Here is a 21,100-nt window from a genome sequence, read left to right as displayed (position 1 = left end):
TGACTCCAAAGGGTAAGGCATGTCCTGAAGAGTCAGCTGAATGGGAAGTCTGGGCTATCAACACCTTTGCCCTCCCATCATCAGGTACCCTGTCGGCCACAAGTGGAGATGAAAACTCCTTACAATGCATTGACGGTTTCACCTCAAATCCAGCACCCTGAGACTGTACGCTAAGCGGAAGGAAGGAGGCCGAGGATTAGTGAGCGTCAAAGCCACCATCCAGGATGAAACAACTAAGCTTCATGAATACATCAGGAAGATGGCCCCAACAGATGACGTGCTTAGTGAATACCCCAGGCAGCAGAAACCAGAGGAGGAACCCTCATGGAAGGACAAACCCTTGCACGACATGTACCACCGGCAGATAGAAGACGACACATCCTACCAGAGACTGGACAAAGCTGGATTGAAAGACAGATCAGAGGCACCTAGCAGCAGGCTTTGAGTAGTGGAATAATAGAGGCTGGGATCTACCATACCACACAGGCCCCAAGGTGCAGGCTGTGCAAAGATGCCACTGAAACAGTCCACATAACAGCAGGACCCAACATAGTGGCGGACAAACAAGAAAGAAGGCCTGTAGTGATAGATGTAGCAATCCCAGGTAATAGCAACATCAGGAAGAAGGAGCACAGGAAGGTACCAAGTACCAAGGGCTAAAAGAAGAGATGGAGAAGATATGGAGGGTGAGGGCACAAGTGGTACCCGTGATAATAGGAACACTGGGGGCTGTAACTCCAGGAGAGTGGCTCCAGCAGATCCTAAGCTTGTAGAATTAAGACCGCTCCAAGGAAGGGGCAAGTGGGGAATTTATTTATTTAATGTTCCACTAAATCCACGTCCTGTGGTCTCACAAATAACTGCCAAACATACGCTTAATTTTTTAAATAGTTTAGTAGTTCAATTTGAATCGGAATGAAATTTAAAAAAAGTTATTTTTCTTATCATGACAATATTAAGTCATTCTTATTCTGAACACCCTCAGCAAAAGCAAAATTGTGAATAATTAACTAATCAAAAAGCATAAGTGTCAAACAGAAAAACCTTTATTGCATCATTGTCTCCATTTCTTCTTCACATTAATGAGGAAATAACGAGGCCTCAGGCTCTGGAATGAGTTGTCACAGGTACCTGTCACCTGTCCTGAACCCCACCCACAGGTAACTGTCATCAATTGTAAGCCCTGCCCTCCCATTCCACTTCCTTTCATGTGATTCAGAGTTAAAACATGCTGATTAAAAGAAAAACAAAACAGACCTAACACCTGCAAGAACAGAAGAAGGGAAGGGAAATCAAGGTGAGCTCAGAGTCCATGACATCACTTCCTTCTACAGACACATTTATAACTTAAAAAAAAAGAAAAGGGAACAGTTCTGTAAAATGCCACTTCGTTTTCCTCCTCTTCAGTTTGTACACGATGTCATCACTCAGTGACATCATTTGCTGCTTCCTGACACTTTTCTTGTGGTCTAACGTTTCGCCAGCTCGTTGGACAGCCAGTCCAGACCTTCATACAGACCTGTACCCTGAGTGGCACAAGTGGCCTGGACGTGCCACTGAGGAGAAAAACAACACGATGAGACACAAATAAAAATAACTCTGCATTCTTATGTTTGTTTTTGTGTGAAACACACCTGGACACTTCAGATAATTAGTACATTGTCTCTTTTGTAATTAAACATCTCAGTGACTTAGAAATATAAGGTTTAATGAACATTGATCATATTTTTTTCAGTCTGCTCAATTTAGAAAAGTATTTTCAGAATAAAACGTGCTGAGCCAACATAGTAATTAATGATCTGAGATTAGAGTAAGGCTGTGGACAGTTGTGACTATTAGGTGATTAAACGTATCTGTACTCAAAATAAGAGCACAGCATTGAACAGGTTTGTTTATCCTGCTAACATAGTTAGTTTGGTTATTAACAGAATTTAATAAGACTGCAGTGATGAGGACTTGTCCTTACAGTTCTGCTGCGCAGGCTGTGCAAACCCAGTTTGTCGGTGAGTTCACTGACTCCCATTGCGTTTGGAAGATCCTGTTTGTTAGCAAACACCAGAAGAACAGCATCCTTTAGCTCGTCTTCCTGGATCTGCAGAGAGAATCCTCTGATTAATGACATCATAGATCAGAGAGAAGAGAACACGCAATAACCCTAATACTAATAAGAGTTTGACGCAAACAGTTTCAGATCAAACATTTTCTGCTTTTGTTTCTTGTACTTGGACCTGAAATGAAGAAAAACCCTATGGTCTTCTTGGATTTCTATTACACACCAACTATGATGTGAGGAAAGGTAATTTAAATTCTTGTTGTGCTCCAGGTGATCTATGTCATTTTGTGTTCCCAAACAGGTACAACAGGAACAGGTCACCAAATCTTTTAAGCTTGTGTGTTTTACCGACATGTCCTCACATAAAAACAAGGACAGCGGTCAGTTTGAATAAATGCATTAAATATTAAATTGTTAACACCAAGCAATGACTTTTTAACCATTAAATCTATAACACTTTCGGGCCGTGACAACAGTAGAAAATACATGAAATAAAAATGTCTCTCACCATCTTGGAAAGTTCCTCTGCTGATTCAGCTACTCGCTCTCTATCATTACTGTCAACCACAAAGATCAGACCCTGGTCAAGAAGCACAGCAAAGGTTACCATTGTCTGCATACACTCAACTTCTGGGGTCAAAGGTCAACTAAATGATAAGTTCATAGGTCCGCTGTCAAACCTTTTTCCTTTCATCTTACTCCCACTAACTAAAGTTACATGAATGATGTGTTACTGATTGATCACAATGACACAAATGTGGATCAGCGGCTGGCAAATTGTTTTGGATAACAACAAAAGCAACAACAACAAAAAATAAAACTAATAATAATTCTTATTAGAATTATAAAAATTATAAGAAAGCCATTATTAGAGTAATTCATTAAAAAAGTAAAATGCACATATACTGTAGGTTATATTTATGACAACACTCAAGACTCTGTTGTTTCTATGACAATTAAATTCATAGATGAACAGAAATCGTTTCTAGTTTATTAAGAAAGTTTTTCATGTCTCTTTGCCACTAAGACCAACAGAACCATGATCCAGATGATGGAACCGAAACAAATACAATAAAATGTGTTCCACATATGATTGAAGTTTCTATAGCTGGACCAAGTCAGTGAATGTGCTTGTGTGTTGGGTCAAGATTTTCTGTCTGCTTGATGTTTCCTGTGCTAGTGTGGGGCTTCTCATTGCTAATGTGCTCAGTGCTCTGGCTAGGGTGTCCTAGTTCAGTACCTGTGTGTTCTGGAAATAATGTCTCCACAGAGGTCTGATCTTGTCCTGACCACCGACATCCCAGACTGTGAAGCAGATGTTTTTGTATTCGACCGTTTCCACATTGAAACCTGCAGCACAAACAACAAATTATTTACTGGTCCTCTATCAAAGTAACCCAGAACCAGGCTCTAAGCACTGAATCTAGCCTAGTCCTGTTCTCCTGCATTGACAAATACCTAAAAAAATGTCTGTACAGTATATGTTCTGATGGAACACGATCTATATTTGGGTCCGGTTGGGAGAAACAAATCCAGACATTTTAGAGCAGTTTCTGTTTCCACAAACTAAGAAAACTGTTCAGAATCAATCAGAATGAAATGTATATGGTACGTGTGTGGTTTTCCTCGTTACTCACATACCTTGACTGTTAGAAATACATGTATATGCTCACTAGTTTATAAGTAGCGTATGTCCACATTGGACCATTGGTTAGACTGATGTAGCTGGGAATCTAATTCGTTAATAAAAAAGAAAACAGTTTCACAATGTTTTTAAATACACTGTACCAAGCATGTCATTTCTAAATACAGATACAGGTCCAACGTTTAGTTATCAATAATCGTGTTACTGACTGTTCCACTATGATGACTGGTAGTTTACCGATAGTGGGGATGGTGGTGACAATCTCTCCGAGCTTCAGTTTGTACAGGATCGTCGTTTTTCCAGCTGCGTCTAAACCCACTGAAAGAGAAAAGAAAACGTAACAAACTGACTTTAGACAACAGTTCCAGACTCACAGTTCAAACATCGAATTAAAAGTAAAACAAATATTCTATAATTTCGTAAAAATGCCGTTTTGGTCCTGACAGTTTCAACAGCTCGGTGAGTTTGAGAGCTCAGAGCGCTAGCATCTGAGGGCTAACTGTGCTAGCTGTTGATTAACCATTTTCTGTTAAACTCAAAGTTGATGTTCAACCAACACAGACATTTTAACTGTAACACAAAAGAGCTACACTAGTGTCTATATAACTAAGCTAGTACATCATGGGTTTTACCCGCTACCGGCTCCCAGCCGGTTAACGTGCAGCTAGTTAGCCTAGCCGCAGCGCTTACCCATCAGGATCCGCATCTGCTTCTTCCCAAAAAACTTAGAGAACAGTGACGATATAGTAAGACCCATTCTGGTTATAATGTTCCGGTTCCTTGGCGGGAGGATTAAAAACCTGAAAGTACAGAATGTCCGACGATTTGTTCGGACAGCGCAAGGGACAGAGCGGAGGAAGATCAGCGAGAAGCAGGAGTGGGCGCAGCTCCGCCTCGGTGCCACGTCCAGGCCAACGCGGAATAAATGACGTCACTGCTTCGACAAACTTTATTAACAGAAAACAGAGACGCATTCTCCACCTGCTGGGAGCTTGTAGACTCGGTGATCGTGTTTGCAAGGTAGCGTTGATTAACTGGTGTTTTTTGGAGCGCTGCACACTTTAGCTCGTGTGAATGTTAGCTTCACCCCGTCTGGCTGAGTGCACTAGTAGTAAATACATCATCAGACAAATACAAGTCAGTCGAGAGGAAAAGTATTCACGTTTATGGGTGCACAAGTATGGAAACCGAGGGAGGGCATTATGATTCACTAACAGAATCAGAACTGGTTATTAAAATAATAATTTAGGTAAATTTCTCAATGAGTTGTACAAGGGGTTGTAGAAAATCCTGAGCGTGTGAACGCCGCAGCTCATTCCCGCCCCCTCTCAGTTCCGGTTCAGTCCAACATGGCGATTGTCCACGGACAACATAAACTGTGAATAAAACTTTAACATGTTTTTCATATTTTCTGACATTCTGATGAAACGACTTTAAAAATCTGCATTTCCCAATTTGTTTCGAGCTCACTGAGCCGAATGTTTTGTCTCGGACCGTGTGCCAGCGGACAAAGCAGGTAATTCTCCGTGGCGGTTCAAACAGCTTAAACGCTGGTTAGACTAGTTTTGTTCAGTTAATGTTAAATGTGTTTTAACCTTTTGCTGAAGTGCTTGCCATAGCGTTCAGGACAAACCAAAACATAAACGATTAACTGGAGTGATAATAATATTAATACTTAATATTTGGCTTCAAGTGGGTAAAGGGTACCCCGCTGTCATGATCAGTTCCAGATGAAACAGCCCTAATCCTGATCCTAGTCGACTATAGAACACAGACCACCAGAGTCATGGAGAAGTTCGGGATGAGTTTTGGAGGCGGTCCCAGCAGGAAGGAGCTGGTTGACACTATTGAGTCCCAGAAAAAGCAGCTGATTCAGTACCAAACCCGTTTAAAGGACATGGTCCGGGCCTACAAAAGTCTTCTGAAGGAGAAGGAGGCTCTTGAGGCCAGTCTGAAGGTTCTGACTGTGACCCAGGAGGTGGACATGAGCTCGCAGGATATGCCCCTTCCCACCAGTGCCCTAGACCTGACAGACGACCACTGCTCCCAGTACAGCGAGGACAGTGTGGACACAGCAGCATCTGTAGACACCTCTAGTGAGACCTGCAAAGGGGATCAGTCTGAGGAAGACTCGGGAGAAGCAGCTGTGAAGCCCAGCTCAATGGTAAGTTTAAGACTGGACCCAGAAATTTATAGAATTAAATGCAAAACATTTAAATGACACCATAGAAATAAATCACAAACCAAATAAACCACAGGCTGGTCTTTCTTCCTGCAGGCCTTAAGGTTGGAGGTCACTACTGGTTCTCAGAGCAGTGGAGTGGGGGTGGAACCTCAGGCCATGTCCTCAACTGGCACAGAACCAGAGCGTCGGCTTGCCCAGCTGAAAAACCAACTGAGCACGGTCACCGGTGCTCTGGCCACCGTGACACAGGAGAAGTCTCGGATGGAGGCGAGTTTCCAGGCCGACAAACGGCAGCTGAAGCAGGAGGTGGAGGAGCTACAGGAACGTCTAGTCACCTTGATGACCCAGCACGAGGTTGAGCTCTGCGCCCTACAACAGCAGCTCACCGAAAGTCGTGCTCGCATCATCACACAGCAGCATGAGAGGGAGCAGGAGCAGGGAGATCATGTCCAGCAACTGCGCGAGCTGCAAAGGATCCTGCAGCAGGAGCGGGATCTGCATCAGGACGCTGAGCTCCGCCTGCAGGATGCCACCGCAGCGCTGCTGATGACATCACAGGCGGTGGATCGCGGAGCGGAGTCTGAAGCTCACCTGAGTCAGATGAAGGAGGAGAGAGACCTGTTAAAGAGGAGGCTGCAGGCAGCTGAGGAAGAACGAAAGAAACCAGATCCCAGAGTGAAAGACCTGGAGCGAGAACTGACAGAACTGAAAGAACACTTTCAGCAGCAGATCTACAATGAGACCAAGAAGGTAAGTCCCGGAAGACCAGGACTGTGCTAACTAAACCCAGGTTCAGCCAACAAATGTTCTGTGTTCAGGTTATATATATATATATTTATATATATATTTTCCGATCTCAACTCTTGTGTATTTCTTGTGTATTTTAGGCCTGTGACTCAGAGGAGCGTGCATGTGAGCGTGCACAGGCTGCAGAGATGAGAGTTGCAGGTCTGGAGCAGCGGGTCTCTGAACTGTCAGAGCTGCTGGGTTCATGCGAGAAGGTGCGTCAGCGTGACCAGCAGACAGCTCAGAGACTCAGAGACCGGATCCTGCAGCTAGACACGGAGAACAAAAATCTGGCTGTTGCTGCATCCAGCAAGTCGACCTCCGAGCTGGGCCTAGATGACTCGCAGCTGGACATTAGCGTGCTAAAGGAGAAGCTGAACAAGATAAAGAAGCTGCTGCTGCTGGCGGCTCAAAGGAGCCAGGACCAGAACCTCCACACTCTGGTGGACTCTGAGCTAGGTGAGGACAAAGCCTCAGTCCTGAAGTACCAGCAGGAGCTGCGGCAGCTGAAGGACGAGTTTGAGCGCTACAAAGTACGAGCGCAAGTGGTTCTGAAGAACAAGAACACTAAAGATGGCTGCCAGGCCAAGGAGCTGGAGGATGTTCGGGACCAGCTGGCCGAGCTCAAGGAAAAGTACATCAACCTCCGGATCCAGAGCGATGAGACAGAGACCCGTCACCGCAAAGAGCTGGAGGAGTGGCAGCAGCAGGTGGTGGCACTGCAGCAGAGCCACCGTCAGGATGTGGAGCGGGCCGATGTGCTGCACCGTGATGAGCTGCTGCGACTGGAGGCTGAGCTGCACAAACAGAGAGAGAGAACCATGGCGCTGCTGGATGAGAAGGACCAGGAGCTGGAGAGGCTGCGAGCTGTTGCACTCAACTTCAGCAACGACTGTGACCGGACAGCCGGAGCAGAGTGCGAGTCTGTCCCCGAGACAGAGGCCGACACGGTCAGCCAGGCCCTGCAACGGGCCACCAACACAGAGCCCACGCTGCTGCTGTACGCCGAGCAGCTGGCCAGGAAGGAGGTGGAGGTGGGTGGGCTTCGGCGTCAGAAGAACCGGTTGGAGGATGATCTGCACCAGCTGCAGGCCCGACTCATTGCTAATGCAGAGCGGCACGATGAGGAGCTGACAGAGCTGAGAGTACGACTTGACAAACTGCTCCGAGACCAGAGCAGAGAGGGAGCCAACATGGAGTATCTGAAGAACATCATCTACAAGTTCCTGACGCTGCAGGACACCAGCGGGAGGCAGCAGACCCTCACAGCCATCCTCACCATTCTGCACTTCAGCCCACAGGAAAAACATCAGGTTGTGAAACAGCAGGGGGCGACGTGGTGGATGAATAGCAAGAGGTAAAGCAGCGGCCATGTCCTCTACAGTCACAACTCCAAAAACCAGCACACACAAAATGAACATGAGTTGGTTGTTGCTGGTTATGCTTCTGAAAGTCAGTCAAGTCAATAATCGGGAAATGGAAATGTACAAATTTTAATTATTCCAACTTTAACTAAGGCTTAGAGGTTGTGAAATGAAGATGTACGGATCCAGTAACTGTAACCACTGTTCTTCTGACATCAATTACAATAAGATTGTTTCCTTTATTATAAATGCGGCTTCTGATATAACAAATGAGCAAATGTTGAGGTTCATGTTTATTTTTGAAATTAAAGTATTTTATCCTGATTTAAAGTCACTTTATACATTTAATATCAGAATGAAACAACCTGGTAACCTGGTTTAGAAGATTTGTGCTTTTCAAAATACAATTTGTAAGGTATTAATGCCATCATGCTGACTTTGAATTTTTGATTCGGTGTCACTCTCTCTCTCTCTCACACTCACACACACACACACACACACACACACACACTTGTACTTACATGGAAGTGAGGACCTCCATTGACATAATGTCTTCCCTAGCCCCTTACCTTAAGCCTAACCATCACAACTAAAGCCGGATGTCTAACCCTTGCTCTGATTTGAACCAAAACTCAATTCTAGCCTCAGCCCTAATATCACATCTAAACCCTCAAACAGGCCTTCAAAGAAATGAGAATTTCTTTGAAGAACGAGCAAGCACACACATACACTAGTAGCTGATCGGAGGGGCCTCCCAGGACCCATCACAAGCCTGTACAAGATTAAGATGAGAACAAATGGAGACTATTGTGTTTCATCACTGAGACTTTTTCTATACAACAACTTTTATTTTCCTAATAGTCAAAACATGAAACTATGAACTCAGTTGTCAGGAAAGGAATACATAATTTAGGATGAGACATCGAGTGAGTTGCATCGAGAGAAGTTAAACAAAACAATTATACCTTAGTAATGAAAGGAAAGCTAAATGTCTGTATTAGTCTCAGGTTCATGTCTGTTTCTATCATCAGTAGCTGCAACATTTTGAAATAATGATGAAACAGTATTTTTGGTGTTCGTCAGCGAGAGCTGAGAACAGTCTGCAGGTCTTCAGGCAGCGAACCAATGGTGGATTTTATGAATCCATCAAGTTTGTCCATCACTCCATCCTTCACCTGCAGCTGCTGTCGACGGGCTTTATTCTGAAAAACACAACTTCCTGTGTTGAAACAACTTGAGACAGAAATTATATTAAAAATAAGTGAGTAAATATAATTATTAGAATAAATTCACAGAAACAAAACATGTGAGATAAAATTTTCAGTTCTCTTGCTAATGACAGTGACTTTGTTCTTTGAGCTTCAAACGTATACAGTAGTTGCAGCATCACTATTAACATTTTAGTGTTTAAAAAAAAAGTGTCTTTCTAATCCTTATGTCAACATATTGTATTTAAAATAAAATCCTTTTATTTCAAAAGCAAAACCTTTTACTCTTAGCACAATATTTTATTTCTCACCAGTTTCTCTCTGAGCTTGAGAATCAAATCCACGATTTCTACTTCAGACTTGTCTCTGGTCCATCCCAGCAGGTCCTGCAGGCAGAACACCCAGATACTTCATGGCTGGAGATTGCTACTTACATGTTTGAATTTTGAGATCAACTGACTCACAGCATCACAGATGACCTCCAGGTGAAGACTCTCCAGTTTCTGAGTCATCTCTTTGTGTCGGTGGCGATACCATCCATCAAAATTTGGAGACCTGAAGAACTTCCTGTCCCGTGAAAAATATTTTCAGCTGAACACGACAACAAAAAAAAAATACAAAAAAATACTAGAGTGACTCACCTGTACAATCCCACCCAATCACCTTTGAGCACTGAGGTGAGCTGAGGGCCGGTGTGACCCAGAGTGGCCATGAACTCATCCTGACTGAAGGGTCGAATGTGAGGAGGCGTCTGTAAACACATACAACGTTACAGATTCAGAACAAGCCACAGGAAACTGCCACGTTCTACTCCCTGTTTACCTTCCAAGGAGTCACAGACCTCTGCAGAGGCATCAGGCTCGCCATATACCGCTCCTGGCAAGCAACACACAGGGTTAACCTTGTTAACACCCTCTAACCTCGTGACCTAACAATGCTCATATTCACACTCAAACAATCTCCTGTTTCATCTAGTTCTCCGTCCTGACGCAGGTACCCTCCCTGATGTCACTACAGACCGGTCGGCAGCTTTCTCACCAGAGGGATAATGAAGCTCTGAGTGAGCTCTAACAAATGTCTCCTCAGGATGACGCTCTGAACCTCGGATGGCCTCCTCCTCTGGAAGCCCTGGTTGTAAAGACACATCCAGAACCGGTTTGTGGGCTGTTCATGGGTTAATGTGGAGTCTGGTATTAAACTGATAGTTCACCTTCAGCAGTCGTTTAATCAGAATCTTGTCTTTATGTAGAAACGTTCTGTACGATGTGTAGATTCCTGCGCACAGAAGCAAAGTTCAATGAACAAACAAACAGGTTTCTGGATCCTGGCCTGTCTGGTGTCTGGTTACCTGGCTTGGTGTCTAGAGTTTTCAGTTTGGAAAGTTTCTTCACCTTCACCTGTTTTGGTAAATCACCTAGAAGTGAACAGTAGAAATAATCTGTTTCAGACATGAAGATGTTGAGTACAAATGTTTTGAGTCATGTAAAATTAGTATGGATGACGCTTAAACACATCAAAGGGCAGGCTTTCCTACCTGCCATCCTAATCTCCCCCAGTCTGACAATGTGAGGCCACGTTTGAAAAGTCTTGATAAAGAATGGGTTGGTGACTCCAAGGACAACGTTGGGTCTGAAGGGAAACAAGGTAAAATGATGAAGCTGCTGTGCTTAGGCTTAAGATCAAACTTTTACTTTTGTTTTCACTTCAGACTAAGAGACCAATGAGAACTGAAGGTCTGTCTTCTAGAATGGGTTTACAGATAAATCACATCTTAATAAGGACTCACGGCGCCTGGGTCCTGGTGGTGTACTCTCTGAACTCACTGTCGTGAATTGTGAAATAAGGCCGAAAGTCGCAGCAGAACTTCAGAGGAGTGATGGCACTGTAGAGACACAACGTTACCATGGCAACCACAGCTCACAAACAAATTCATTATGATTTAAAACCCAGTTCAAGTAGCGGCAGCAAACTGTGTTAAAAGTAAAAAACGTGTGGTGACATCATCCAAAATTTTTTTATTTAATATTTAAACTAAATTTGAAGATTTGTTAATTTCAGTTTTTTATTCACTATTTTTATTAACTAACTTTATGTTCCAAATGAAACCAATTTTGGATTTGGATAAAGGATCAATGAGGTGGAAATCCTCAGTTCAATTAAAGATTATCCTTTATGTCAGACAGTGGACGTGGTTTTGAACGTGAATAAAACTGATGAAAAAAAATATTCAAAAGTAAAAAGACTAATGATTCATGTAGAAGGCTGAGTGTTTGGACATACAGTAGAGGTTGACCATTACCCAACGAGTGCCAGCACGGTCTCCGAGGAGACAGTGGGAGATGGAGCCATGACAACCACTGGTTCCCCGAGTAACATGAGCTCCCAAAGCATCTGCAGGTGGACCAGGACCGACTGAAAACACCTTAGACATGGTGGGAGATCCCAGTTAAGTGGAAGTGAACTAAATCAAAAGCAGGAGCAAATAAACAGGCATCAACAAACGTAATAGGAACCAGAACTTAGGACTGACTTGAACAGGTCCACTTCATGAATAGTGGGCAGCACAGTTGGAGCCGGCAGCAGGTTCTGACCCAACAAAAACACCAACCATAATAATCTGCATTAGCCAGAATAAAAGAGTGAAGGAAAAAGAAAGAGGAAGTGAAGTCTCTGACCTCTCTGGTCGTTTGTCGAACAGGACTTCCTCCAGGTTTGTCGCTTTTTGATGGAATCCTCACCTTAATAATGAGAACAGATTTTCAGAACGTGGTTTAGTCAGTTGTGCTGGAGTTCAAACACTGTCCAACACATACCACAACCATACAGTTGACTCACTTGTAAGACGGCACCCATCAACGGCAGGTTCAGGGTCAGGCCAGGTACGGGCAAAGGCCACTGGTCGATCTCATTACACACTGTCAGGAGAAAACAGTCAGGCTGGAAACTTCTGAAGGGACCACGGTTATGAAGACGCAAGCACAACAACATCACCTGCTTCAAGACACGGCTCCAGCTTCTCAAAGAACTCCGGAGCAATGATGTGAAGAAGAGACTGGAAGAGGTGAGTGTATGGGAACCGGGACACCAGCACCAAAGACTGAAACGTTCACATGATCACACCTGTGAGGCCCAGGCTCACACCGGGAAACAGCAAACCGGAGAACAGGTAGCTACCTTCTGAAAGTATCCCCTCTTCACAGAAACGTCTTTGACTTGCCTGAAGTAGACGAAACCGAAGAAATGGGACGTTTCTCTCTGAGGACGAGGAAATGACGTTTTCAGAATTAACCCACAAACATTTAACCCCGGCAGGGTCAGGGTGAGGTAACCAGGTGACCCCCCCCATGGTGTCAGGGTGAGGTAACCAGGTGAACTCACCCCCCATGGTGTCAGGGTGAGGTAACCAGGTGAACTCACCTGCAGGGTGATGGGAGCATCTCTGTTGTAAGCATCATCAGTGAACCTGGACGTTCTGCGACCAACTGACTGACGCAGTCTGAAGCTGAACTGCGTGTCCCCAAGGCATCCTGGGAAACAACAGCCTATATGACTTCTGACCTCTGACCCCCTGCCTCTGATCTCCAAGTGAATACATACCTGAGTAGGAATCAGGGAAGGACAGGTAGCAGATGCTGCTTTTCTGGAGAACAAACCATTGATGACAGTGAACAACCAAACCAATAGACAGAATCAGTGAAAGTGAGAGGAAAATAAATGAAACTACCTCTTTCTCGGTAAGTCTCACATCCTGAGGATACACCAGCTGCAAAGCAATGAACAGTCAAACCAAATCAAGACACTGAAATCCCAGAAGATCAGTTCACAGCAGGTAGTTGAGAAGTTCAGCAGATAGTTAATCAACTGTTCACACTGTGACTGCACTGTCACGGTGTGAACAGACAGAAAACTTGCGTTTTGTTTAGAGTGAGTTATTCAGTATCAGCCTGTGATAAAAGCTCCATCCTCGTGTCTCGTGTCATTGTGTCCGGCTGGACGAGACGCTCCAGCGGGGAACCGATTTAGACGGCCTGCCGTTCAGCTGCTGTGACAGAGACGAGCTCACGCCTGCCCAATTAACGTCGAACCGTGCGTTCTGATCAGCTACTGGTCACTTATTGGTGCCGAAGCTAATGATGCTAATCCAACATACCTCTATGGCCTGTCCGAGCTCCAGGTCGAACGTCACGACACAAACACACTCTAGCCAGGATGAGAATCGGGCCCACGGGCAACAGCTGCCCTCTTCATGTCGGGGAGAAGCGGAGCCCTCGAACGGGTCCATCACAACTGGATCGGACCTCCAGAACTTGATGCGGTGTGCCACCGGTCCTCCATCACGCTCCCCGGGACACAATACCCTGGCAGAGGGCCCCCCCTGCTGGAAGCCGAAGGCGCTGCAGCTGATGGCGAGACCGCAGGGAGCGGAGAGAAGAACTTACACCGTAGTGAACGGTCAACAAACACGAAACCACACCCTGCAACTGTTCCATCAGGTGAAGAACAAACACACAAGTAGCGCTGGCATCTGGACATCTCCGACTGCACCGACACAAGCAGTGGATCCGGAACATATTATCAATTTATTTTTGTTTGTCCACTTTAGCTACTCTGATATAGTTTCAGGCTTTGATCTATTAAAATAAGTTTACGTTATGTTCAAGACTTCAAAGTAAAAGCCCTCTTGCGGTCAGCTGATTTATTGTGAAGAGACCGGTGCCGGATGTGAGTGCAGCATGTTCCGGTACTTAACTACGGCTGAGGCTCGGCCGGGTTAGTGTCTCGGCTCACACCGGATCTGGAATCATGTCCGACCCGTGCTCATTCTCATCCTTCACCAGCTGTGTCACCAGACACCTGAACCTGTCCCTGCACCTGGACTTCGACAGGCATGTGATCCGGGCCAAGGTGGAGATAACCGTGGAGGCTCTGGTGGACCGGTTCTCCTCTCTGGTAACGTTAGCCTGGTCCTCTGTTAGCCTCGAAGCTAACGCCTCGTTCAATCAGTGGAGTGCATTTATTAGGTCCCGTTATTTTGCGCTGTGGTTTTTGGGTCAGTCCGGAACGTGATGGTCAGAACTCTGCCTGTAAAACACAGTTTTTAGAGTAATAACTGAAAAGAAAATAATTTTAATTCAAGTCACCAGAAAGTTTATTATTTTATATGTAAACGAGTCACGCAGCCTCTTATGATCACAATAGCAGTGATAATAAAACAGACTAATGAATAAGTGGGAATAATGTCCAGCTTCTCTGTGGCTCTGGTCTTTTTATGTTGCAAAACTAAAAATTAAAATTGTATCTTCCAATTTCTTTAACTTTTTTTGTAAGCGAAACCGTTTTGAGAAACCTTTTAAATGTTGTGCTTTTTAAATACAGTTCAGACTGAATCTTAAGTCCGAGTCGTCGTGAACTTTGAATTGACAGAGTGTAACAGTTTATGAGCCTGAGCAGCATTTATGGAGTAGTATATACATGCGCGCGCACACACACACACACCCACACACACACCATACAAAATAGTACACATTACCAAAGGACTTGTGTCAAGTGTTCTGGATTTTTATTGGATGATAGTTTTATGGAAATGTTATGTTAATGCTATTTCAATAAATCAATCAGTATTTTAATTGACTTTTCCAGACTTGGATCAGGAAAAGATTCAAGATATATAGTAGAAGATATTTAGTGTAATGAATAATTAATGGTATTTAGTACAGTAGAGCAGGGAACTCTTGAACGGCAGCCTCTGGCCCTCGGTGCCGACCCAGCTGGTCCCACATCAATGTCAGAACCGCTAAGTAACATTCAGATTTTACCTGCTGCAGACATTGGACACCAGAGACCTGAAGGTTGCATCGGTCTTAGCAAATGGACAGCCAGCACACTTCAGTCTGGGTCCTAGACATGGCTTCAAGGGGACACCGCTGGACATCACTTTGCCCTTTGACATCTCCAGGTGAGCTTACCTGGCCACTTTAGTTACGTTCCATCTATTCCAAATAAAACAGAATGGCTGTGTGTGTGACCAACCAGGGGACAGCATGTGATCGTGACTGTGTCCTACGAGACCTCTCCGTCTGCATCGGCGCTGCAGTGGCTCACGCCAGAACAGACGGCTGGGAAGAAGCATCCGTACCTGTTCAGCCAGTGTCAGGTACCTGAGTGGTTGTCTTTTGTGAATGACTTGCTGAACAGGTCACTTTCCTTTGTCTATGTAACAATGTAAAGTCTCTAGCACAGCTGCAGCTAAATGCTGAACTAGCTGTGGAATGAAGGCGTTGGAGCGCTTGTAACATTTAAATAGGACATTAGGGCTTATTACTGAAGTAAGACCTTCACAGGTCACGTCCGTTAAAATTGAGGTAACACATTGCTTCACTTCTTCCCCCCAAACTTCCTGTTTTTACCAGTTTTACTTTTGCAACACAGTTGTTTTGTCCCAATAAAAGACGATTCTGGTGTTTTGCTGCAGTAATTGTCCAGAAACCGACTCTGGTTCTAAACTTCTGACCAGCTTTGGTTTCACAGAACCACAATTTGGACATAAAGATTTGGTCACGTGTCCTGAACTTGAGTGTTTAGTGTTTTTCCAGCATTGTCTGGTATTGTTAACAATCACATCACAGATTTTGTCTTTTTCAAAGTCTTCACAGAAAACATCCATCAGTAAAGTCATTAAGCAAAGGTTTTCTGAATATTCATTACTAATCATTCGTGGAAAAATGGCTGCTTGGTCTAATGTGGTTAAAGTTTTAGTGCTGTAATCTGTCTTCACTCATTTCAACATTGCAGAATATTTATGTACAGGTGAAGGTCATAACTGGAATATCATCAAAAACGTGATTTCTTTCACTAATTCCATTCAAAAAGTGAAACTTCTATATTATATTCAGCAACTGATGAAAACCCAAAATTCAGTTCACTTATTGAAGAGGTTCAATATTGAAGACGCCTGGTGCCACACTCTAATCAGCTATTTAACTCAAAACACCTGCAAATGCCTCTAAATGGTCTCTGTCTAGCTCTGTATGCTACACAATCATGGGGAAGACTGCTGACTGGACAGTTGTCCAAAAGACGACCTTCGACACCTTGCACAAGGAGGCAAGACACCGAAGGTCATTGCAGAAGAGGTTGGCTGTTCAGAGCTCTGTGTCCAAGCACATCGAGAGAGAGGCAAAGGGAAAGACGTGGTGGAAAGAAGTGGACAAGCAATAGGGATAACTGCAGCCTGGAGAGGATTGGGAAAGAAATCCATTTTAAAAATGTGGGGGAGATTCACAAAGAGTGGACTGCAGCTGCAGTCAGTGCTTCAAGAACGACTACGCACAGACGTATGAAGACATGGGTTTGAGCTGTTGCATTCCTTGTGTCAACAACCGTGTCAGAAGCATCTGGGCTGAAGCCAAAAAGGGCTGGACTGCCACGAAGTTATGTCTCTGGTGAATTTCCTTTGGAAATCAGGGTCCCAGATTCTGGAGAAAGGGAGGAGAGTCACAGAATCCATGCTGCTTGAGGTCCAGTTTATGGTTTCCAGTCACTAATGGTTTGGGGTGCTGTGTCATCTGCTGGGGTTGGTCCACTGTGTTTTCTGAGGTCAAAGGTCAACACAGCCATATACCAAGAAGCTTTAGAACACTTCATGCTTCCTGCTGCTGACCAACTTCATGGAGATGTAGATTTCATTGTCCAACAGGACTTGGCACCTGCACATAGTGCAAAAACTACCACTACCTGCCATGGTGTCCCCATTGTGTGGTTTTTAACCTGACAATAACCCTATAGAAAACCTATGGGGTATTGTGAGGAGGAAGATGCAATATGCCAGAGCCAACAATGCAGAAAAGATGAAGGCCGCTATCGGAGGGGTCTCATAACACCTGAGCAGTGCCACAGACTTATCCACTCCATGCCACGCCACTTTGCTGCAGTGATTCAGGCAAAACGCAGCCACAACTACGTACTGAGTGCTGACATTCTTCCTACCTTTCATGTTTATACTTTTTAGTTGGCCAAGATTTCTGAAAATCCTTTCTTTGTATTGGTATTAAGTAATATTCAAATTATCTGAGATACTGAATTTGGGGTTTTCGTTAGTTGTCAGTTATAATCATCACAAAAAATATTAGTCTGAGTAATGAATGAATATATTATAAAGGTTTCACTTTTTGAATGAAATTAATGAAATAGCTTTTTGAAGACATTCCAAATATATCACCAGCACCTGTATATGCTAGGACGTTTCACACAGATTTCCAAAGGCCTGCTCACTTAAAAGCATCATTCTCATTTGGTCCCAGGCTCATCACTGCAGGAGTATGGTCCCCTGCCAGGACAGCCCGTCTGTCAAACACACCTACTATGCTCAGGTAACATGGGCTGCTGATCAGACCATTACTGGAACTGTTTGTGATTAGCCTGTTGAGACATTGGTGTAAATTCTTCCATTAGCACATTGATGGCACTGAATCACATTCATTCTTACAAACTGTGCCAATCCATGTCTCAGGTGTCCGTTCCAAAGGAGCTGGTTGCCGTGATGAGCGCAGTGAGGGACGGACAGGAAGTGGATCCCCAGGACAACAACCGCATCATCTACAGGTTCAGGCAGCCGGTAGGTGTCCCCTGCTGCTGATTTACATGACCATGGCAGTCACATGATCCTGACGGAGGGATTGTGAGGGAGTTTCACAGCTTGCTGTCATTTGAAACCAACAAATGATTGAACCTCAAGTCTGACTCAGGCAGCAGAACAAAAAAAACCTGGAACTTCAGGTCTATTAGTCAGCAGAAAGTTCACTTGTTTAAAGAATAATTGATCGCGACACTGGTTTGGTCAGTTGAATTCTTCATCACCACACAGAAATCTGAGCGCTTGCTTCTGTTCTTAGGTGGCCATGCCTTCCTACCTGATAGCCATAGTGGTCGGAGCTCTGGAGAGCAGGTATGGTCTGTCTCAGCTGTTTATGACATCACCATGTTGGGCTCAGCAGGTAAACAGAGTTCTGATTGGCTGGCAGGGAGATCGGGCCGAGGTCCAGAGTCTGGTCTGAAAAAGAATATGTGGATAAAGCAGCATTCGAATTCTCTGAGGTACGTCAGTCAGTCGTCTGGTTTTTCTGTGTGGAATCAGAATGTTGGGGGGCTGACTGTTTGTGTGACAGACAGAGACCATGTTGAAGACTGCCGAGGATCTGGCTGGACCCTATGTTTGGGGTCAGTATGACATCCTGGTTCTGCCTCCATCTTTCCCCTACGGAGGAATGGAGAACCCCTGTCTGACCTTCGCTACGCCCACCCTGCTGGTACAAACACACCTTCACTGACACGTAGTGATCTTCAGACGCTTGGTGGGCTGTAATCAGCTGTTTTTGTGTTTACAGGCAGGAGACAAGTCTCTGTCCAACGTGAGTACAACCCTGCTCAGCCTGTGCACACGTCCGTCTTATGACAAATCTTTAATGATGCTGACCTGTTGATCATCCTTCAGGTGATCGCTCATGAGATCTCTCACAGCTGGACGGGTAATCTGGTGACCAACAAGACCTGGGAGCACTTCTGGTACGCTCTGCATCTGTAGCCTTTCTTCGCAGTGTGGGCGCTGCCTGTCACAAGACGCCAAACTCACTGGCCTCAGCCTGACCCTGCGGGTTGAGCTAGCTTAGTTAAAGTTTTTTACATTACGTGTCAGACCCTAAATCTGAGCGGGGAGGATTGCAGGGACCAACTAACCTACAAATACAGCGCTCTCAGCAGGTTGAGTCCTGACATGTGTCCAACACAAATCAAAGCCTTTCCACCAGAATCTAAACGCATTGGCCCTTATCACGTCCAGTCTCACGCATATCCTGAATCCCCCTTGGTCAGACACTGGTGTTAACTGAGCTTGTCTCATGCCCAGGTTGAATGAGGGCCACACTGTTTACCTGGAGAGGATGATTGGCAGGTGCATGGAGAGCGAACAGTTCAGGCAGTTTAAAGCTATCGGGGGCTGGAAGGATCTCCAGGACTCTGTGAGTACTCCACTTGTGTTCTTTGCCCTTTTAAATAGTCTTGGTCTTTCAACTCATTGTTCGTTGTGTCTCAGGTGAACACTTTTGGAGCCAACAACCCGCTGACGAACCTGGTTCCCAGTCTGCAGGACGTTAACCCTGATGATGCCTTTTCCTCTGTGCCCTATGAGAAAGGCTTTGCTCTGCTGTATTACCTGGAGGAGCTGCTGGGCGGCCCAGGTAACACCTCTTTACATCAGGAGAAGCCTCATCTGAATGTTTAGTTTGCTTTGTTTATTTGGTCCGTGTCCCTAAGAGGTGTTCATGGGGTTTGTGAAGTCGTACATCCAGCTGTTCGCTTACAGCAGCGTCACTACGGAGGAGTGGAAGAACTACCTGTTCACGTACTTCAAAGACAAGGTGAGAAACTGGAAACTGATGGAGGCGTTTTGGTTTTCGTGTCTGACCTTTGCCACATGTTCTCAGGTGGACGTGCTGAACAAGGTGGACTGGAACGCCTGGATGTTCACTCCTGGGATGCCTCCTGTCAAGCCTCAGTAAGTGGGTCATATATGACACCTGTGCTTTAAAACGAACAATCATAGATCTGCGGACCCAGGTGACCATGTAGGTAAACTCTCACACGAGTCTTTGTTTCAGGTACGATACCACTCTGGCAGACGCCTGCATCGCTCTGACTCAGAGATGGATCAAGGTAAGACCTGAGCCTGCTCACCAGCCCTTTCATTGGTGAACATGTGAAACCCGTGCCCCTGTCCCTCAGGCAAAAGACGAGGACCTGAGCAGTTTCAAGGAATCTGATGTCAAGGCTTTGTCATCTCACCAGCTCATTGAGTTCCTGTCCTTGCTGCTGCAGGAGGTAAATCTCTTGAGCCCAGAACTGTTCACTGTGCCTCACCACAGTCCAGTGCTCTGACAGCGGCTGTGTTGTTTCAGACTCCTCTCCCTGTGACTCACGTGAAGGCCATGCAAGAGGCCTATGGTCTAAACAGCTGCATGAACTCAGAAATCCGCTTCAGGTAAGACTCGTTCTGTACGTCTTCTTTGGGCCTCCTCGGACCCTGTCCTGATTGGTCCTTGTCCTCTGCAGGTGGCTGAGGCTGTGTGTTCGGTCCAAGTGGGAGGAAGCGGTTCCCTTGGCGCTGAAGATGGCAACAGAACAAGGAAGGATGAAGTTTACGAGGCCCCTGTTCAGGTGTGTTTATTGGCTTTACGAAGCAGTTCTGAGCAGATTCTGCTGTTGGATCTTTTGCTTGACTCACATGTCTGTGAAACTTCCAGAGAGGTGTTTAACTTTGAAAAGTACCGCGACGAAGCGGTTCGACTGTTTCTGGCTCATCGAGGCGCGATGCACCCGGTCACTGCTGGACTTGTTGCCAAGGACCTCAAGGTGGAAGCCGGTTCCAAATCCAGTCTGTAACAAGCAACGGAACCTTTGGTTCCAGGTCATTGGTTTCACCTTTGGCTTCTTCTGTTTGTGTTCGGAATTTACATCTCAGGGCACTTTTTAAAAAATAAAGTATGATCTAAACAGTCTAATTTTTACCATTGAACCTGAGACAATGGGAATGTCTTTTTATTGATCTTCATAAAGAGCTTTATAAACAACGTTACTAATGGAAAATAAAAGGCTTCTCTGTGAATGTGTCTTAATGAGTTAAGCATTAGTTCATAATATCTGGTTCTGTAGCCTTTGAGGGTGAACATTTTTGAAACATTCTTTCTTTCTCAAGACAGTTAAAGACTCAGCCAAGATATTTAGGGTTTAAATCACCTTCCAGTAACGAGTCCTCACTGCAGCGTCCAGTCCTATGGGGAGAAGCCGAACTAATGTCAGATGGACTTC

General features: G+C 45.0%; 4 protein-coding genes across 6 annotated transcripts; 2 read left to right on the top strand and 2 right to left on the bottom strand.

Annotated features, from left to right (window-relative positions):
• Positions 1–1,024: 1,024 nt before the first annotated feature.
• On the bottom strand, positions 1,025–4,631 carry LOC114862403 (ADP-ribosylation factor 4). Its single transcript, XM_029162669.3, has 6 exons — positions 4,389–4,631; positions 3,936–4,016; positions 3,294–3,403; positions 2,562–2,633; positions 1,967–2,092; positions 1,025–1,556 (listed from the first exon to the last, which is right to left on the bottom strand). Exons 1-6 carry the CDS (start codon positions 4,453–4,455, stop codon positions 1,470–1,472), a joined length of 543 nt encoding a protein of 180 aa, XP_029018502.1. The 5' UTR covers positions 4,456–4,631; the 3' UTR covers positions 1,025–1,469.
• Positions 4,632–4,972: 341 nt separating this feature from the next.
• Positions 4,973–8,460, top strand: gcc1 (GRIP and coiled-coil domain containing 1). Of its 3 annotated transcripts, none has more exons than XM_029162667.3 (4): positions 4,973–5,214; positions 5,423–5,862; positions 5,977–6,633; positions 6,771–8,460. In XM_029162667.3, exons 2-4 carry the CDS (start codon positions 5,485–5,487, stop codon positions 8,028–8,030), a joined length of 2,295 nt encoding a protein of 764 aa, XP_029018500.1. In that variant the 5' UTR covers positions 4,973–5,214; positions 5,423–5,484; the 3' UTR covers positions 8,031–8,460. The 3 variants fall into 3 exon arrangements, with proteins under 3 accessions (XP_029018500.1, XP_029018501.1, XP_055367845.1); XM_029162668.3 differs by having other exon boundaries at positions 5,392–5,862; XM_055511870.1 differs by having other exon boundaries at positions 4,973–5,862.
• Positions 8,461–8,854: 394 nt separating this feature from the next.
• dennd6b (DENN/MADD domain containing 6B) lies at positions 8,855–13,690 on the bottom strand. Its single transcript, XM_029162661.3, has 20 exons — positions 13,392–13,690; positions 12,966–13,004; positions 12,839–12,881; positions 12,659–12,768; positions 12,416–12,496; positions 12,233–12,338; positions 12,077–12,156; positions 11,917–11,979; positions 11,772–11,827; positions 11,541–11,663; positions 11,028–11,123; positions 10,776–10,870; positions 10,590–10,655; positions 10,452–10,516; positions 10,280–10,369; positions 10,064–10,117; positions 9,883–9,992; positions 9,706–9,808; positions 9,553–9,627; positions 8,855–9,235 (listed from the first exon to the last, which is right to left on the bottom strand). Exons 1-20 carry the CDS (start codon positions 13,521–13,523, stop codon positions 9,113–9,115), a joined length of 1,710 nt encoding a protein of 569 aa, XP_029018494.3. The 5' UTR covers positions 13,524–13,690; the 3' UTR covers positions 8,855–9,112.
• Positions 13,691–13,980: 290 nt separating this feature from the next.
• Positions 13,981–20,897, top strand: lta4h (leukotriene A4 hydrolase). The gene is made up of 19 exons (XM_029162660.3): positions 13,981–14,191; positions 15,067–15,197; positions 15,275–15,395; positions 17,542–17,610; positions 17,751–17,855; positions 18,133–18,185; positions 18,262–18,334; positions 18,406–18,546; positions 18,625–18,648; positions 18,732–18,802; positions 19,143–19,254; positions 19,329–19,473; positions 19,550–19,653; positions 19,720–19,790; positions 19,894–19,948; positions 20,018–20,113; positions 20,191–20,273; positions 20,345–20,449; positions 20,536–20,897. Exons 1-19 carry the CDS (start codon positions 14,045–14,047, stop codon positions 20,672–20,674), a joined length of 1,845 nt encoding a protein of 614 aa, XP_029018493.1. The 5' UTR covers positions 13,981–14,044; the 3' UTR covers positions 20,675–20,897.
• The last annotated feature ends 203 nt before the right edge of the window (positions 20,898–21,100 follow it).

This window comes from Betta splendens, chromosome 9 (genome assembly GCF_900634795.4).
Source record: "Betta splendens chromosome 9, fBetSpl5.4, whole genome shotgun sequence".
NCBI classification, from domain to species: Eukaryota; Metazoa; Chordata; class Actinopteri; order Anabantiformes; family Osphronemidae; genus Betta; species Betta splendens.
The sequence above is the reverse complement of the archived record's forward strand: the minus strand, read 5'-3'. Positions and strand labels throughout refer to the sequence as shown.

Excerpts from the sequence above, each read along its gene's own strand:
- LOC114862403 (XM_029162669.3), bottom strand. The coding sequence starts at position 4,455 with ATGGGTCTTACTATATCGTCACTGTTCTCTAAGTTTTTTGGGAAGAAG. Across the intron at positions 3,404-3,935 it reads CACCACCATCCCCACTATCG|GTTTCAATGTGGAAACGGTC; the intron begins GTAAACTACCAG and ends TTTGTGCTGCAG. Across the intron at positions 2,634-3,293 it reads ATTATTTCCAGAACACACAG|GGTCTGATCTTTGTGGTTGA; the intron begins GTACTGAACTAG and ends CTTCTTGACCAG.
- lta4h (XM_029162660.3), top strand. The coding sequence starts at position 14,045 with ATGTCCGACCCGTGCTCATTCTCATCCTTCACCAGCTGTGTCACCAGA. Across the intron at positions 15,198-15,274 it reads TTGCCCTTTGACATCTCCAG|GGGACAGCATGTGATCGTGA; the intron begins GTGAGCTTACCT and ends GTGACCAACCAG. Across the intron at positions 18,335-18,405 it reads CAGCATTCGAATTCTCTGAG|ACAGAGACCATGTTGAAGAC; the intron begins GTACGTCAGTCA and ends TTTGTGTGACAG.
- gcc1 (XM_029162667.3), top strand. The coding sequence starts at position 5,485 with ATGGAGAAGTTCGGGATGAGTTTTGGAGGCGGTCCCAGCAGGAAGGAG. Across the intron at positions 5,863-5,976 it reads CTGTGAAGCCCAGCTCAATG|GCCTTAAGGTTGGAGGTCAC; the intron begins GTAAGTTTAAGA and ends TTCTTCCTGCAG. Across the intron at positions 6,634-6,770 it reads TCTACAATGAGACCAAGAAG|GCCTGTGACTCAGAGGAGCG; the intron begins GTAAGTCCCGGA and ends TGTGTATTTTAG.
- dennd6b (XM_029162661.3), bottom strand. The coding sequence starts at position 13,523 with ATGGACCCGTTCGAGGGCTCCGCTTCTCCCCGACATGAAGAGGGCAGC. Across the intron at positions 12,769-12,838 it reads CTTCCCTGATTCCTACTCAG|GATGCCTTGGGGACACGCAG; the intron begins GTATGTATTCAC and ends GTTGTTTCCCAG. Across the intron at positions 9,993-10,063 it reads GGTCTGTGACTCCTTGGAAG|ACGCCTCCTCACATTCGACC; the intron begins GTAAACAGGGAG and ends ATGTGTTTACAG.